Source organism: Myotis yumanensis, unplaced genomic scaffold (genome assembly GCF_028538775.1).
Source record: "Myotis yumanensis isolate MYYU_CA2020_CCGP unplaced genomic scaffold, mMyoYum1.0.hap1 SCAF_8, whole genome shotgun sequence".
Lineage (NCBI taxonomy): Eukaryota > Metazoa > Chordata > Mammalia > Chiroptera > Vespertilionidae > Myotis > Myotis yumanensis.
In genome coordinates, this window is record NW_027223759.1 from 50,804,937 (window position 1) to 50,823,024 (window position 18,088).

Below are 18,088 nucleotides of genomic sequence, written 5' to 3' on the forward strand. Positions count from 1 at the left end.
GGGAACATGACTTCTGTAACGACAAGTATGTCTGGAAGGCTGTGGTCCAAGGCCATTTTTGCTGCTCTAAGTGGGGTCTCCCAAACCAGAGGGCGCACATAGCTCTTCTTAAAATTGAAGGTGTTTACCCTCCAGATGAGACTGAATTCTGTCTAGGCAATAGATGTGCTTATGTGTATAAATCAAAAAACAACACGGTGACTCCTGGTGGCAAACTGAACAAAACCAGAGTCATCTGGGGAAAGGTAACTCATGCTCATGGAAACAGTAGCGTGGTTTCTGCCAAATTCCAAAGCAACCTTCCAGCTAAGGCCATTGGACACAGAATCTGTGTAATGCTCTGCCCCTCAAGGATTTAAACTTAATGAAAAGTAAATAAATAAAATGGGTTTGTTCTCCCGAAGAAATAATAAAGTAAAATAAAACTGAAAATATAGTTCCTCAGTTACACTAGTCATGTTTCAAGTGCTCAGTAGCCACGGGGCTGCCACATGGGACAGCAGAGTTCTAGAAGTTTGGCTGCAAAAGGAGTGAGTTAAAACAGGACTTGGAAGGAGCAGGGAGGTGGGAATTAAGATCATAGGAATCTGTGCATTTTGTGTGTGTGTTCTGGGGAGAAGGAAAGAAATCTAAGATGATAGGAACATAGGGTGTGATCAATGTGGCTTTGGATTAGTGGGCAGATTTGAGTGGCGGTGCAATTGGGGCAATGAACCTGAACTGACGAATGACTTGTGATAGAGACCTTCTATTCCAGGTGTTCAAATGCAAACCAACTGAGTGTGGGAGAATGAAACCAGAAGCTTTTTAAATTTTTCTTTTGAGTTGTCACTCTATTCATCATTTTTTCCTAGTGTGTGTGCCAAGAGAGGGAAAGGCACTTGGAAGTGGAGCCATTTCCTGCGAGCCCCAGAAGAGACCCTTTCCTGACCAGAAGTGTTCTCAGCATAGGAAGAGCTACCTGGAAACAAGTCCCATCCATGCCACCCCTTCAACCAAATGTTATCTGTAAATTAGCTCAGCCCCTGTGCCCTGCTCCCAGTCCTAAAATATCTTATTTTGAGGCCTCCACTTTCAGGCTCTAAACAAAATTATTATGCAGAATCTCTGTATGTCAGAGGTGAAAGGGGCCTGGGATCATCTATTCTGATACCTGTATTTTGTAAATGAGGGAATGGAGGACTGAAGTGATTGATTTAAGGTAACTTGAATGGCCAGTTAGGACACTGCCGTGCCTTTTGATTCCCAATACATTTTTTCCAAAAGTCCACCTGGGAGGTAGCTAAGCCTCTGTTGGTGTGAGTGGGCATGTGCACATTTGGCTCCTACATTCCTGTGAAAATACTACCAGGGGTTATTTAGACAGTTCTTGTCAAGATTATGGTGAGGGTTTGGTGCCATGTTCTGTGTGCTTTGGGAAAAAATTCTTTGTAAACCCTGATTAAATGCAATGGCAACTGCCTTATGAGATTAAATGTAGAAAAGAAAAAGAAAGCACCAGCACAGTGCTCAGCAGGAGATTCAGTAACTGCTATTTTTTTCCTCCTCTATCACTTGGCTTTGTGCATTCATTGTTGTGGTTGTTAGTTTATTTCGTGTGAATGTTTCAGCTCCCAAAGGGACAATGTATGTAATAGTGAAGGAGCTTTAGCATCTGACAACTTGGGTTGAAATGTCCACTCCATCACTTACAGCTAAATCCCTTCACCTCTCTGTGCCTCGGCACCCTCACCTGGAACATGGGGATGCATGGTCGCACTTACCTCACACAATGCTGTGACTTAGGACAATTTTCAACACGTAGTCAGCATCCCTGGTGTTAGCTGTTGTTGTTGATAGTATAATAGTAAAATGGAATAAAAGCCAGTTGTGTTGTGAGTGTCCTTATTGGAAGTTTGGAACTCGAAGGCACTAGCATTTAACACATGTTTAGTGTGATGTGAAGAACGCCCCCTGCCTCTGTATTTGGTGTGTTATGTCAAATGTACTGGAAAGGTGAGTTCCACTTTTACAAGTGAAGATGTCACACAGAATTAGGTTGTTCTTTCCTCACATTAATCATGATCCTCATTGGGCAAGGGAAGCTACAGCCAGGACATCTGACTCTCAAATGGGTTACATGGCCTCGGGGAATTCACTGAACATCTGGGCAAAGGAGGTTTCTTTCCACCCAAGAAGTCAGTCTGTCCCAGTTTAATCGCCAGTCCCACTCCCAACCCCAAATAGGCATAGGATTTAGAATCTTCCTGAGGATTGAATACTTTTACTCGTGTGGGTCTCTTTGGGCTTATTGTTCCTTTCATTGGCCACAAAATAGCTTGTGTTACAAAAGTGTTTGATACTCAGCAACCAAGTTCTTAGAGTCGTATAATTCTTTTTAAAAAAATATATTTTATTGATTTTTTACAGAGAGGAAGGGAGAAGGATAGAGAGTCAGAAACATCAATAAGAGAGAAACATTGATCAGCTGCCTCCTGCACCTCCCCCCTCCCCCCCTCCCCCCCTCCCCCCTCCCCCCTCGGGATGTGCCCACAATCAAGGTACATGCCCTTGACCAGAATCGAACCTGGGACCTTTCAGTCTGCAGGCCGACACTCTATCCACTGAGCCAAACCAGTTAGGACAGAGTTGTATAATTCATGGAATTGATATAACCTTCCCTTTCTGCCTCCCTCAATTAAATCAACAAACATGTATGCAGTACCCTAACTTGTGCCTGTTGTAGTTCCAGGTGCTAGCAGAGAATGAGGCAAGCCAGGTCCCAGCACTCAGAGAATCTTCATTCTGGAGGCTAAGGGCAAGTAATAAACAAGTAAATAAGCAACCAGGATGGTATCCGATAGTGATAAATGTGAGATCGGGAAAGTAGGGTTATATGAAGGGTGTGCTGAGAGGGGTGACACCTCTTTTGAGTGGTTAGAGAATATCTCTATGAGGAAGAGATATTTGAGCTGAACTCTGAATGAGCTCAAGGAGCAGACAATTGGAAGATCTGTGGTTAAAGGCATTTTGGGCAAAGGGAACAGCTGGGCAAGTCCCTCAGCTGTGAAAGGACTGGGTCTGTTTAAAGACTGGAAAGAATGCCAGTGTGAATTACGCAAGGAGTTGAAATAGGAGGGGAAGCTCCGAAGTTGGCAGATGCTAGTGGTTTCTTAGACTTTAGCACACATCAGGATCACTTGGAGGCTTGTCAAATGTGGATTGCAGGGCTCTACTCCCAGTGTTTGTGATTATATAGATCAGGGTTAGGGCCTGCGAAGTTGCATTTCTAACAAGTTCCCAGGTGCTGTTCACACTTTGAGAACACCAGGCTAGTTGATCTGTAAGCCAAGGAAAGGAATTTGAGTTTTATTTTCTATGTAATGAGAGGCCAGTGAAGGATCAAAGATATTATCTGCTTTACATATGTGTGTGTGTGTGTGTGTGTGTGTGTATAATTTAATTTTTATTTTATTTTTTTCCATCACCATTTATCCCCTCTATGCCCTCTTCCACACACCCCTGTCCCCACAATCACACACCCCTGTCCCCACATTGCTTATTTACATACTTAAAAGAGCACTCTGACTGCTATCAGAAAGACTGGTTAGGAGGCTATTGGAGCCCTCTAAACTAGAGATGTTGTCTTAACCCCTAGAGTGCCAGGGAGCATGATCGCGTGTGCGCTCCTCCTGTCTTTCGCCAAAAGTGCCGGGAGCACTATCGTGCTCCTCCTGCAGTGTCACTATTAGATGCTACTAGTTCACTCTTTATGTGGGAAAAAAAATTTAAAAACCTTAACTCAAAATTCCTTGGCAATTTTAGCATAGTTCCTAGGATATTGGTTGGCACTCAAAGGGTGGTAGCAGAGGAACTGATGAAAAGTACACTGAGTAGGATATGTTTTACAGTTAAGAATTCACAGGACCTCATACTTTATTGGAACTAGGACATAGGGAGAAAGAGGAATCAAATCATGCCTAAGACTTTTGCTTGAGGTAACCGGTGGTGTTTAATGTCGTGTCATTGGCAGAGGTGGGAAGGTTACTGGGGGAGTTTTGGATGTGAATAGGCATTGGGAGTGGAGAGGAGAATCAAGAGTTTGGTTTTAAGATACCTATGGGACATCCAAATGGAGATAACCATGGGGTTATTTGTTGTAAATGTTTCCCTCCACGTCCCACGTGGTTCAGGGTTCAGGATCTGGAAGAGGAGCCGCACACAAATGAAAGAGAAAAGACAAGAGGTAATTTGGGAATGTTGGGGGGCCAGGCGGTAAGTCCAACTCAAGAGGAAGGACTTCCACCGGTGCTCAGGCCGCACCAACCATTTTATAGTCAGAGGTAAACAAGATAGTGGTTACCATAGTTACACAGTTCTTGTGAGTTTCACTTGTTTTTGTTCTTGTGAGTTTCACTTGTTTTGGCCACTTCCTGCACTTCACTCAGCCCATTAGCTTCCCAGATAAGATCTGGGGAGCGCCATAAAGTCAAGCCTAATTATGCTTAAGAGGACAGTGCCCTTTAAGCTGGGACTTGTTTGTCAGTCCGGGGCTTAACCCTATATCGGCTCCCCACATCTCACCCTTCTTTTATTATTAAGCTACTATAATAAAAATAAAACTTAAACATCAAGAACAAAAAGCTACCATAATAAAAGTAAAACTTAAGCATCAAGAACAAAAATGTTTAAGTCCCAATTTCAATGTCCAACAGTTCTGAGTCCAAGTTTCAATGTCCAACAGTTCCTTATGTGTACATGTCAACAAAGATATTTCAGTTCTGGAAGGTGGACAAATGGTGGCAATGCAGGTCCAATCCTCTCTGGTTTGATCCAGGGCAACCTGCAGCAACGCACAGCTGCTGACTGCTAGCATGGCAAAGCATCGTCAGCGTCTTCCATCTCTGGATTGTTTTTCCTCTTGTCTTCATGATTGGAGCATTCCTGATAATTCCTCTCTGTTGCAGGAATCCACATGGTCTTGGAGTTGTTTTCTGAAAATGTACAAACATGTTCTCGACCAAAAGTTAATAAAGGAAATTTTACTTGGGATCCTTTTTATATTTGCCCAAATGATTTTCCTTTGGCTTATTTTAACGCCATGTATGTTTTTCATGGGTGTCTTGCTGTTAGCATTAAAAATGAAAAAAAAAATTTTTTTCTAGATGTAAATTAGTTACAGGATATTTTTCCTTACATGGTATTTTTCCACTATGCTTAACCCTATATCGGCTCCCCACAGTTATTGGGCATATAAGACAGACCTCAATAAATAGGTCAGGGTTGGAGATGTGAATTTGAGAGTCACCAACTTGTCGATGGTAATTGAAGCCATTGAGTTTGATGAAATCATCTGGGGGTGATGGCTGTGGAAGAAGAGAAAGGAGCAGAGAAGGAGCTCTGCGGTGCTCCAGCATTTAGAAATCAGGCAGGGGTATGAGGGCATTAGACACTGAGGAGTGGCAGTGAAGAAAGAAGAAACTGTTGCCACACAAAGAAGTAGAGGGAAGAGAATCCCAAGAAGAGGGTTTGGGCAGCTGTTAAATGTGTCATTGGAACTTGGGCACTTACTCAAATGTGACCAAGATTAGACAGATAATCGTCTATTACATTGGGATACACAGGTGATTGGAGACCTTGACAAGAGAAATGTCTGTCAAGAGTCATATAATGCCTTGGGCCTCTCCTTGTTGCCTTTCATTTTTGCTTATCTTTTAAAGTCACTGGATATACTAGTATTCACCCTGGTTTGATTTTAGGCTCTTGATTGCATTCCCTCAAGCACATAGCATAATGTTATGCCCACAATTGGAACAAATTTTGTTTAATAAATTTTCTCTTGTTTTGTTTAATGAGAGAGATAAAGACTAAGCAATTGTTTTTGAGAAACTAGTCTTTACTTTACAGTTGAAATGCATAGATTAGGGGCCATCAAAACACGGCCAGTTATTTAGAAGAACTGCCTCATGGACAATTATCACAAGGCAGCTTCTGTTAGATAGTCTTCTATAGTGAAAGAAGGTGGCTGTTAGATTTCCTTTTGGTCATTAAAATGTAATACTTAAAATGTCCATTTTTGTTTTGTTTTGTTTTGTTAATCCTTACCTGAAGATATTTTTTCCATTGCTTTTCAGAAAGAGTGGAAGTGGGGCGGGGGGAGAAAAACATCAATGTGAAAGACACATTGATTGGGGTGAGGAGCGAACCCACAACCCAGGTACATACCGTTGACCAGGAATGGAATCTGAGACTCTTGGGTGCACAGTTCAATGCTCTAACCACTGAGTATACTGGCCAGGGCAAAATGCCCATTGTTTTAACACTTATAATTCCATTCTTACATTTTGTATCTAATATTGAAGCTGTATTTTTGTATAGTACCTCTCTGAGTGAATCTCTAAGAATACTATATAAATACAGTAAACACATGAGATGCCATTGGACTGTAGTGGCTTATTAAGGATATAATTATAACTCATGTAATTTAAAACTTTTTTCCTCAAACTAAGAAGGGGTGACTTAAAGATATTTCTATTACTTTATTCCCTCTTTTCATTTAAGATGTTAATATTGACAGGATGGAGTAATGATTACCATGGACAAATGATTTTTGAAGAGTTTGTAAATCAAATAATAAAAAGACCAATCAGTAGTAATAGCAGGATTCCAATTGAATTCTGCATTGAAATTAAGTTTTGATATTTTTAGTGTATTATTGTGTAATGCGAAATTGTACCTTATTTTTCATTATGGAAATTGAATGTAATACTGAGATAATTTTAATCAATAAAGCAATGACTTACTTAAGCAATAATTACTATGGATATGATTTAGAGTTGAGAATTCACAGGACTTGATAATGTATTGGAACTAGGAGATAGTTTCAATATTTTTAAGGCTTGATTAAGGAATTTTTGTTCTGACCTAGAGAAATTTTCTGTCTTGAGTATCTTTTCAGTGTAACCTCTCTACCCACCCTTGTGTGAAATTTGCTATTGTTTATTGTTAAAGATAGGAGCCTCTGAGGAGTAGAAACTGATAGTCAGACTAGGCCACTGGGGAAGAAGAGTTTATGTGAAAATCCCTTGGGTAAGAGAACTAGCTCAAACATTCTTGTTTAAAAGAGTACAGGGACTTTAATGGCCATTACTGTGACTTTAAAATATTAGTGAAAACAAGTATTCTTAAGCAGTATTATTTAAGAATTATTGCATGTTGATGTGTTACTTTGTTTTTTTTTTACTTTCTTACAGTTAGATTATAACTTTTGATTACTTTCAGTGTATCTTTGACTTTGGGTGACATTTAATTTTGTTATTGCTTCAAAGTATAATCAAGAACATTGGAAGAAATGTCAGTAGATCAATCTTAAAATCCTCATTGGTGAATATTTCCAATAAGTTAACAAAGTCTAAAGCTACTTAGGACTCAGGCCAAATCCAGGCCTCTACCTGGTGTTCTTTTTGCTAGTCTATGCTATGTAGTCAGCAAACTTTAACTAGCTAGCCACATTCCTAACTTTCATATAAATAGATCACAGTTGGGAACCAACATATAATTGATCCTACAGGGCTCTGCTTGTCTAAATTCTACTTTTCTTTCAAGAGCTGAGTCATACATTTCTTCTCTTTGAAATATACCTTGATACCTGCCTCCACACTCCCACAGAGCTAGTTTGAGCTTGCTCTCATTGCTCTGAATTTTCAGGATTACCCATTCTTTGCTTTGTATTCATTATTTAATTACTTACACATTCCATCTTCCCCATGATTTCTAGTTCATTGTGGAAGGATCTTGGTCTGATTCGAATATGCTTTCTAATTTTTAAGACCCAGGGTAACAAATGTTTTATTATTTCAAGTAATGCTAGGGAAAATTAAAGATGTTCTTAACAGAAGTTCTATGTAAATAATATTTCAACTAGTGCTTTGTTCTGCTGTGTGTTTTTGTGTTTTTTTTTTAAGTAGACTTAACTTTAGTAATTAGAGATGGGTTTTCATCACAGATTCAAAGAACCTTAGGAAATAAGACAGTCCCACATACACAGAACATTAAAACTGTGAGTCAGAGTAGTTCTTTGCATGCCTTAGACAAGGGAAGACAGTCCAAGAAATCGTGACTCAATCTGGACCTATAAAGGCAGAGAGGATGGGAAGGGCATTCAGGTGCAGACCAGGATGAGCAATACTTGGAGCTGGGAAGGTGCCTGGAATGATGGAAGCAGGCTATAGGAAGGCCATGGTGACAGGAGGAGGTACCTGTCAGACCTTCCTTCACTGCCATCCTTTTGAAAGCCAAGTTCACTGTGGACAGAGTTGTTCCTGATGCTCTGCCTCCCTGCCTGTGCAGCTGGGCTTCTCTCCTGTGTTTTGCTAGGAACTCTTTCAAAGCACTAAACTTCCCAGTTATCCCATGCCAATAAATCCAGTATGTATTTTTTAAAATACATTTTTATTGATTTCAGAGAGGAAGGGAGAGGGAGAGATAGAAACATCAATGATCAGCTGCCTCCTTCTTGCCCCCTACTGGGGATCAAGCCTAAAACCTGGGCATGTGCCCTGACCGGAAATCAAACTGTGACCTCCTGGTGCATAGGTCAACGCTCAATCACTGAGCCATGCCAGTGGTCTCAGTATACATTTTTTAATACTTATCTTAAAAAAAAATAGAATCAATTATTTTAAAAGTCCAACACAAGTAATCCTGATATAAAAATTCATTTCCTTCCTTGGTGGTAAGAACCTTTTTCCTTCTCAATTATATGCTTAAGTATCTCATCTTTTGTGGATAGTATTCATTGAGTTCATTCATTCAGTAAATATGAGTGGCTACTATGTGGCAGGCATTGTTCCACGTTTGCAAACATGTGACACCGGGTAGTAGAGACAAGTCCTTACTCTTTATTGGAAGGAGATAAACCAGGATGTTCCTTGCTGATAAGCCCTAAGGCAAAAAGTAAAGCCCATAAATAGAGGTGTTATCTTAAGGTCAGGAGGAAACCTTGTAGAGGGTCCTGAATCAGGAATGTTCTAGGTGTTTCCAAGGAAAAGGTAAGAGTCATAAGATTGGAGTGCAATGAGCCTAGGGAGAATGTGGGAGCGAGAAGACTGGAGAGGACAGTCCTGTACACATGACAGGACTCTAGATGCTGTTCTGGGTGGGGTCTGAAGACTTGGGAGGGTGTGAGAAGTGCAGTGATCTGACTTCTACTTTAAAAGAATCACTCCAGCTGCTGGGCTGGGACATGGAGAGCAGAGTGCAATGTGACAACATTGGGAGCAGGAGGGCTTAGCAGCTTGAACAGAGGTGTTTGGTGAACAAGGCAGTTGGTGGATTCTGGATCTATTTATGATACAGTAAAGAACTGGAGAAATTTATCCATGGATTTTGTTGCATGTGTATGAAAGAGGCTATTTTTGGCTCAAGCAACTGAAAGCATTGTGACTTACTGAGATGAGAAGACTTGGAGCGGAAAAGATTTGGTTTGGAGAATCTGGGAAGAGGAATTGGAAGTTAAATTAAGTTGGAGACTCATTAGTCATCTGAGTCCCTTTACTTTCCTCTGCCTGAAATATCAGTTATTTCTTATCTTTTCCTGTGTTTCTATTCATTCCCCCAAACTCAACTGTTCCCTATCTGTAAAACATTTCTGGGTTCTTAAGAAAGTTTCTCTTCCTATGAGCTTTAGCAGTACCATTTGCATACCTTCTTATATGAGAGCAGACATCAAACTTTATTGTAATTTTATACATATCTGACCGTCCTTTCGGATCACAAACCCTTTAGGGGTAGGATCTGGGTCATATTGCTACTGGAAAGGGGACCTGGTCCTTAGTGTGTCTGCCTAGGGACAGGCTGGTAGTATGTGGATTCTTGACTTTGTGCAGGAAAAATTTCACAGCACAAATCCAGGTGAATTTTAGAGGATGTTTATGAACACTGGGGACAGTGAAACAAGGAAGGGCCTAGGGTAGTGGTTCTCAACCTTCCTACTGCCAGACCCTTTAATACAGTTCCTCATGATGTGGTGATCCCCAATTTCATTCTTACAAATTGAACATAATTAAAGCAGAGTGATTAATCACAAAACAATATGTAATTATATATATGTTTTCCAATGGTCTTAGGCGACCCCTGTGAAAGGGTCGTTCGACCCCCAAAGAGGTCGCGACCCACAGGTTGAGAACCGCTGGCCTAGGGTAACAGGAGAGGGACTAGGCAAGGAAATGAGCTTAGGCTGAGCTGCTTTGGCTCACTAAGAAGTCAGAGAAAAGGGGGCCTTGGGACATGTCCAGGGGGTTAGGGAAGATAGGATTTACTAGGTGGCTGCAAACTGCTTGTTGAATTATGTGTCTCAGTTTCCCTATTCCTCATGCCAAGGAATCTTCCTAGCTTGTTACTATCCTGCCTCAATATTGACTTTACATCCCCAGTGCTTAGCTGAGTCTGCCACATGATTGTGACAAGATAAATGTTTGCGAATATGTGAATGGTCAATGTCTGCAGATTAAAAATGTTTTGAAATTGGTTCAAGTTTTTCTTCATATAGATTTTTATGAACTTATTCTATTTATTGTAACACTTTAAAATATTTATTTCAAATCTTTTCTAAAGTTCAATATATCTTTCAATTATACTCCAAGGCCTATTATTTTAGAAAATTAATAGATGTAGGAACCTCACTTGCGTTTTTTTCATGATGCTGAGTGCGTAAAGGTGGTTGTATTTGTGAGACCTTAAATTTTGAAAATACTGAAGAGTTGGATGTTATGTAGTTACTAACAAAGAAGCCCTTTTACTTGTTTGATTTGTATTGTTGCCTAGAAAATGGGGAGTGAGAGGAATTAAAATTTTATATTTTTCCTGAATGGAAAGCAGTAGTAGTTGTTTTTCCAAAAGCAATCAGTCTTTTATAAAGGTAACATTTTTAAAAACTCTAACTTGCAGTACTTTAAAAAGTATATGTGTCATTACTTATAGTTATTTTATATTTATATTTCACTTTTTCAACCCATCAAATCATTGAATTGGCCCATGTGAATTTTTTCATGATGTATACTACCTATTATTTCTGTTGTAAATCTGTTAAAGGCTTATTCTAGTAAGTGGCACTAAAATATATTTACTCAAATAATTATTTGTAATAATTTTCATTGAAACAGCAATATAATTTATCAAATAACCACTCAGACTTTATTGGTTATTGCTAAGTGCAGTGGGAAATACAACATGTTTTTTTTTCTTCTAAGTAAATGTAGGTAGAGAAATGAAACTGGTACCCAGAAAAATATGTTACACTTATGGAATCCGTTATATGCAATCTATAGGGAGAGACTGTGTAAGGGGCAGGAGGGAGTGGGTTTCAGCTGGACTTCAAAGGGTAGGTAGGGTTTATCTGGATAGAGAGGTAGAAGACACAATTGGAAACAAATAGAATGAAAGGCACAAAGTGAAGAGCTATTATGAGTATGTGATGGAGATACTGATCTCCACCCAGAGACAGTATACTTTATCTCATCAAAGAAAATGGTATACTTTTGCTTTGCTATAGTAAGCACACATTAATTGAGTTAATGGAGGCAAATATCAATCTCCTCATTATTTTGTTTCTTTTTATTACCAAGTAATATAGGCAGGTTGTTGAGAACAACAACAAAAAAAGTGCTGACAAAAAAGGCAAAAAAAAAAATCCTTATTTCATTATTATTATTAAACTAACAGTTAATATTTTGGTGCATTTTTTTTTCTAGATGTGAAAAACATATATGCACACACATTTTGTGTTTTTATTAAATTAGATCACATTAGAAATTTACTTTGAAAATACATATATTTCATTTTCTGCCATTGTTTTTATTTTAGGAGAAAACCAAAAGCCAAGGCACCCCTTCCTCCAGCTGAGACCAAAAACCTTGATGCCTCTCCAGTTGATGATGCTGTAGAATCCTTTGCTTTCGTCATGGAACAGAAAGAAAGTATGATAGATAAAGACATTGAACTCACAGTGGTTCTACCTGGGGACATTATCAAATCTACAACTGTTCATGGCAGGTATGCTGGAGCTAGCGAAATGCCAGGACTTCCTTTCTGCTGTCATTCAAACCCTCTGCTGTATATTTCTTGATTTTTTTTCTTTGACAAAATACTTCATCACTCAGTTTGGTTATTTAAAAAATGCTAAAAGGTATTATCTTTTTTCTAACAATGTTTTGATATCAGTACTATGAATTCCACCATCCCAGTCAACTGACTCTTAAAATTTTCAACTATTTTATACTTGTTAGTCATTTAGTATGTATTTAAAAATATAGCCTTTCCCAGAGGAACAGTTCTCAGTTGTATTGATTTTCTAAGTCAGACTTAGAAAAGCAAGCCAGTGACCCATAAAAAAACCCATTCTCTTCCTCTCCAAATTATGCTTTTTCTTTGAAGCTATTTCCCTGAATTTGATTTTGCAGAAGTTACTAACTACTCTTAAAATGTAATGATCTCCTATTTATCAAAACAGATAAATCTATCTGTGAAACAAGAAGTATTTTTTATACCACTGAATGGCTAACTAACTTCCTAAAACTGTGGATAAATTTGCTAGCCATATAAAACTAAACTGTAACCCAGCAAGAAGTGAAGATGTGATTTAGGAAACTGACATTTTTAATACCTATATAATAGTTGGAAAAATGGAATAAAACCAAGTGTAATTTTCCATTTCATTTTCAAGTGGAAAGTTACATGAGTTGTATGCTTGGTCTTGTTCCACCTTTCACCTTTAACCACCGTTTGTTATCAGGAATCCTGTTTTAGAAATTTAAGCAGTTTTGATCTTAGTAGTGTGTGTGTGTGTGTGTATGTGTCTGTGGACCAAAAGAATAAGTAAGCAACATATTGGGCATTGCGTTCTTACAATGTGGTTTTATCTAGACGAAACTCATTCAATAGAACCTTAATCTTAAAATTTATCATCAAGGCTATGCATAACTTTACAAATTAATGAAAGTACATGAAAATAGAAAAGTTCAGCATTGGCAAACAATACTCTGTTGAGTATTAAATTCTCATTAAATGTAAGTAAGTTGCATTTTGCCAATTATTTTGTATTAAAAACAGTTTGGGAGATCACACATTGAACCATATTTAGGAGGTTGAAAAACCTGTGACTTCTACCTCAGATGCAGGTGATCACCTGCAGATTGAGCCTCTTCTGGATGGGACGGTGTCCTGCAAGTTAGAGACAGTGGCCATCATCTTCAATCTTTGAAACAATACCATTACCCTGGTTTTAAAATAATGACAATGGATGTGGCTGGGGATAATACAGGCAATTCCTCTTTTTTTTTTCTTCTGAATTTAAAGTAAGTTTTTAAAAGTTAGCATTTTTCTTGGTTCTTCACTGATGCTGACAGGTAACGATAGTTTCATTATCAGCATTCCAAAATTTCTTCCCAGATGTACCTCTCAGGTGTTTATTTTGTCATCTTCTCTGCTATCAGTCTTCTGCATTCTTTAGATTTTTTTTTTTAAAGTTCAGTGACTTTAGTATTAGAATTATGGTTTTCCTCTCTCTCCTGTCTACCATTATAATTATTGTAGCCTTTTCCACATGCTACCCTAAGCCAACTTTTCTTCTGTTTCCTTAATTCTGGGTATCTACACCCATTGTCCACCACCCCTCCCCCAGGATGGTGGTATTTCAACATGGAAAGCTGTCCCAATCCTGAGGTCTTAGGGTCCCTCTTTGAACACAACCTTTTTGACATCTAGCTTATCCACTTCTCTTTCTTAGTTATTTGTTCTTCATCCTCCTTATTTAGTCTAATATATGACTGCTTTTCAGGTTGCTGCATTTTCTTTATATTTAACTTGGATTCTGCAATAGTCATTTCCATTATCTTTGTGCTTACAGGGGCTGTAGATTTTCCTCTCTTTTCTCATCTTCCAGCAGGTTTGCCTTCCCAGTCCCTAAATCTGAGTACTTTCCATCAATCAGCTTTTTATTTCTGGGCTGCCAACTCTTGTTGAATTGCCTCAGTTTTCTTATCTATAAAAATGTTTTATAACTGAGTCATTAGGATTAAATGAAATACTATCAGTGCCTGGCACATACTGGCTTCTTTTATTTTCTATTGAGAACTTCTTTCCTTAACCCTGAGCTCTCTATTTACCCTCCACCCTCAGATTATTCTAACCACCCCTCTGTTTGTGGCACTATCCTTCGTTGTTGTTTGTTGTTAATCCTCACCTGAGGATATTTTCCATGGATTTTTTAGAGAGAGTGAAAGGGAGGGGGAGTGACACAGAGAGAGAAACATCAATGTGAGAGAGACACATCGATTGCTGATTGGTTGCCTCCTGCATGCACCCCAACCTGTGCCAGGGATCTAACCTGCAACTGACCAGAATCGAACCTGAGACCCTTCAGTCCTCGGGCCAATGCTCTATCCACTGAGCCAAACCAGTTAGGGCTGTGGCACTATCTTTGATATTAAACACACACACACACACACACACACACACACACACACACACACATAGTGTGCAGGGATAGCAATTCAATACCAAATTAAGGAAGCGTAAACCTCATGTCTCTTTCAAAATTAAATAGGCTTTTCCTTCACTACTCCCCTTTAAATATCTTGAACTTCAGCCTCATGACTCTTGTTTTACAGATACTCTATGTTTTCCACCTGCACGCCTTTTTGAAAGTTTTTTCATATGGAGTACTGTACCACCCACATTTTTTTCCAGTTAGTTTATATAACTTTTATATAAAGGCTCTCTGATCTCCCCAGATTGAACTGTTACCTATGACTTTCAAACTATTTTGACACTTTATATACTATTGATGGTGATCATATATCGTTCTATGCTGTAATTAATATGTGTGTCATATCTTCTTGAATATACCATAATATACATGTGGACAACATTACTTTTCTTCATAGTGCTTAGTACATATTTATGCAATGTAATTGCCATTTAATAAATTCATTAAAATGATTATTGTTTCCCTAATCCTTTATATGGAGACAGAGGTAGCAACTTAAATGGCATGCCTTGAAGAGATAGTTAGATGGGCCCTGGTTGCTTTCCCAGGTTCTTCTCACAAAGACATTTTCTCCAAGTAGAGAGCAAGGCAAGAATACCCCAAATGAAAATGCCCCAAATGCTGATTGCTTTTTAAATTTTGTTTAAGGTTGCAAACGTTTTCTGAGAGTAGAATTTGTTTCATATCAGTGTTTTCTTTTGAATATTTTTTTAAATTGCAGTTGATATACAATGTTATATTAGTTTCAGGTGTAAAATCCTGTGATTAGCCATTTATATAAAAGTGTGGAACACAATGAATTTGCGTGTCATCCTTGTGCAGCAGACATGTTAATCTTTGCATTATTCAAATTTTAGTATGTGTTCTGCCAAAGTGAGCACCATATCAGTGTTCTTAAGAGGGGGTTTGATTTAGAGACTTTGTTCCTAATCTATAATAATAAAAGCGTAATATGCTAATTAGACCGGACAGCCGAATGACCTTCCAGAAGTCATTCTGGACGTCCTTCCAGATGAAGCCGCAGCGGTGGGGACCAAGGCAGAGTGGTTAGGGGCGATCAGGCAGGCAAGTAGGTGAGCGGTTAGGAGCCAGTGGTCCCAGATTGTAAGAGGGATGTCGGACTGAAGGACTCCCCCCACCACTGTCCATTTTGTGCACCAGGCCTCTAGTAGTTTCTTAATTTAGGAATGACAACTTGTAGATGCTATGACTAATTTTTTAATATTGTTTATTATTACAAGTGGTTGTGTGAGTTAGAATATTTTAGGAGTTTGATTCTGGATTTCTTGGGGGTATTCTAGATACTTTAGAGTGTGATTTGGGATATTTTAAGACTTTGATTTGAGGTATCTTGAATATTGCAGCTACTGCTGGCCCATTGTTTGGAAAAAAAAAACACCCTCAATATTGAGTGATGACAACAAAAAATGCTCAAAAAATAAATATAGTCTATTTCTGAAAAAAATGTTAGCTATCTAATATGAAGCCCCATGACATAGATTATAATTTAAATTTCTTCCTGGCTTTGTTACTATAAATGGAAAAGGAAACATTTCAACAGTATGATGCAGGAATTGGTTGGCAGGGACTAGGGAAGAGGAATTTTAAATAAGTTTAAACGCATAAGGTTTTCTTTGATAAGCGTTTCTCCCGTCACTGTGAAGGATCTCTAATATAACTTTTGAGAACGTCTTTTCTGAATTTGTTTAAATATTCCTTGCATATTATATTTATTTTGATAGTATACCTATGAATTTCCTTTGAAGAATAGTATCAACATTACACTAAAATAAATATTTAGAAAACATACATGCTTCATTTAACGTTTTAGACTTTTTTTTCCAAAATATATTTTTGGGGAAAATTTTTAGAAAGTCCCTGTGTCATTTTATGTAAACCATACAGAGGTGTTCTCAGAATGTTCCATCTGTGAGATGTGAATGCCCAGCATTAGCTTTGGGAGAATCCACTTATTTGTACATTGAGTTTTTTGGTTTTTTTTTTACCAAAGAGCTTATTCAGATTAGGGAACACAATAAGGTTAGAGGTGATAATAGACTTTATGCTTAGGAGAAAATTAAAAACTTGTTATCTTGAATTAGGTTGTCAGTCTTCTGCTGGCTTACCAATCTTTTGGTACGAGAGCTTAGTGATACTGCTGCTTTAATGTCCAAGAGTCACCCTGTGTCTGCCGTCTTGCCTTTGCAATCCTTTGCTTACATTGAGGGTGGCTACCGTGCCAGCCTAAAAACTCTTGGGCATTTCTATGTATCTTGACATCAAGGGTGATTAGGTTGAAGGATCTCAGGAGCTAAACTGTTTTAGACACTAGAGAGAATAAGGAACTATGTGGGTACATGTTTATATCACCCTAGGTCCTACCTTATAGTCTGCCCAGTATGTGATCATTCCTCACTGCATAAAACTATTCATTCCTTTTTCCTCTTTTCTCTTTCTCTGGGACAATTTTAAATAAATTTCAATTTGGGAAACTTGATAAAAGATTGACATTAATCTCTGTTAGCCGACAGGAGAGCATTCTATGGCCACACTGGCACACTCTCTCCTGCAAGAGGGAGTAGAAGTAACACAGTGCAAAACAGGAGGAGGTTTCTCTCTTTTATGCTCCTACCATGAAGAGGGATTTGCTTCACTTTGAGCAAATCTGAGAATGCCACGAATGAAACACAAATAAAGAAAGCATAGAACTTGAAGTTAGAAATCGCAGGTATGGTTGATTCCATATCTTGTTCTGTGACTTCAAGCAAGTCACCTTAACTCTCTGGCCTTTGCCTATAAAATGACCTGGAGACATGTTGCACATGACTCGTGACCTGATTAGCTTGTTCAGTAGCACTGTTTGATAGTAAATTGAGACTAATACTTACAAGGTCTTGATTGGCACCTGTGAGTCAAATGAGCTGAAGAGCATTTTACATGGAGTAGAGTGCCACCTATTGGAAAAAAGCAGACTTTGAAAAATTACAAGGTGATATTAAAACAGTGTGGGTCATTTTTCTTTAACACATCCTTGAACTCATTACTAATTAGGTGGGTTAGCATAAGATGGATAAACATCAGTAACAATAGGGAATGTTCTAAAAATCTCCATACTATCATTTTTAAGTATAATTGGGTTGTCAGTATGCATTTATACGGGACAGATTAAACCAATTCAACTCAATTGTTTTGAGGATTTATTGAAAGTGTGTAAAATATTTTATTAAATATTGGGGCAGATTTAAAGAATCATAATAAGGAATACTTTTATTCATAGAGTTTACCCTGTTATCAGATGCTTGAAATTCATCTATTCATGATAAGTACTTATCATCATGCATCCTCATTTTCCTATGACAGTTCCTATTTGTACCTATTATCCCACAGTAATTACTAATAGTGCCCTTTCACTCTCAGGTGTCCCAGACTGAATGATAAATTACATAGCCACCCTATTGGTAAGTGACTTTGCTTCAACACCTCCAAGGTTTTGGAAATTCACGGAGGCAGCTGTTTGTACATCTTGCTAATCTGAAAGCTCTTTGGTGAACCATCACCTGTATT

The 18,088-nt window shown here is 38.4% G+C and overlaps 1 protein-coding gene, 1 non-coding gene and 1 pseudogene across 6 annotated transcripts in view; 2 read left to right on the forward strand and 1 right to left on the reverse strand.

Annotated features, from left to right (window-relative positions):
- COBLL1 (cordon-bleu WH2 repeat protein like 1) overlaps positions 1 to 18,088 on the forward strand; it is a 146,374-nt gene that overhangs the window by 73,512 nt on the left and 54,774 nt on the right. For all 5 annotated transcript variants that reach the window (XM_070422846.1, XM_070422848.1, XM_070422847.1 and 2 more), the window contains exon 3: positions 11,842 to 12,030. In XM_070422846.1, the coding sequence (XP_070278947.1) occupies positions 11,842 to 12,030 (189 nt within the window). The remainder of the gene's footprint in view (positions 1 to 11,841; positions 12,031 to 18,088) is intronic.
- Positions 28 to 359, forward strand: LOC139015664 (large ribosomal subunit protein eL33 pseudogene; annotated as a pseudogene).
- Positions 15,302 to 15,405, reverse strand: LOC139015872 (U6 spliceosomal RNA). Its single transcript, XR_011472523.1, has one exon. It is a non-coding gene; the product is annotated as a U6 spliceosomal RNA (small nuclear RNA).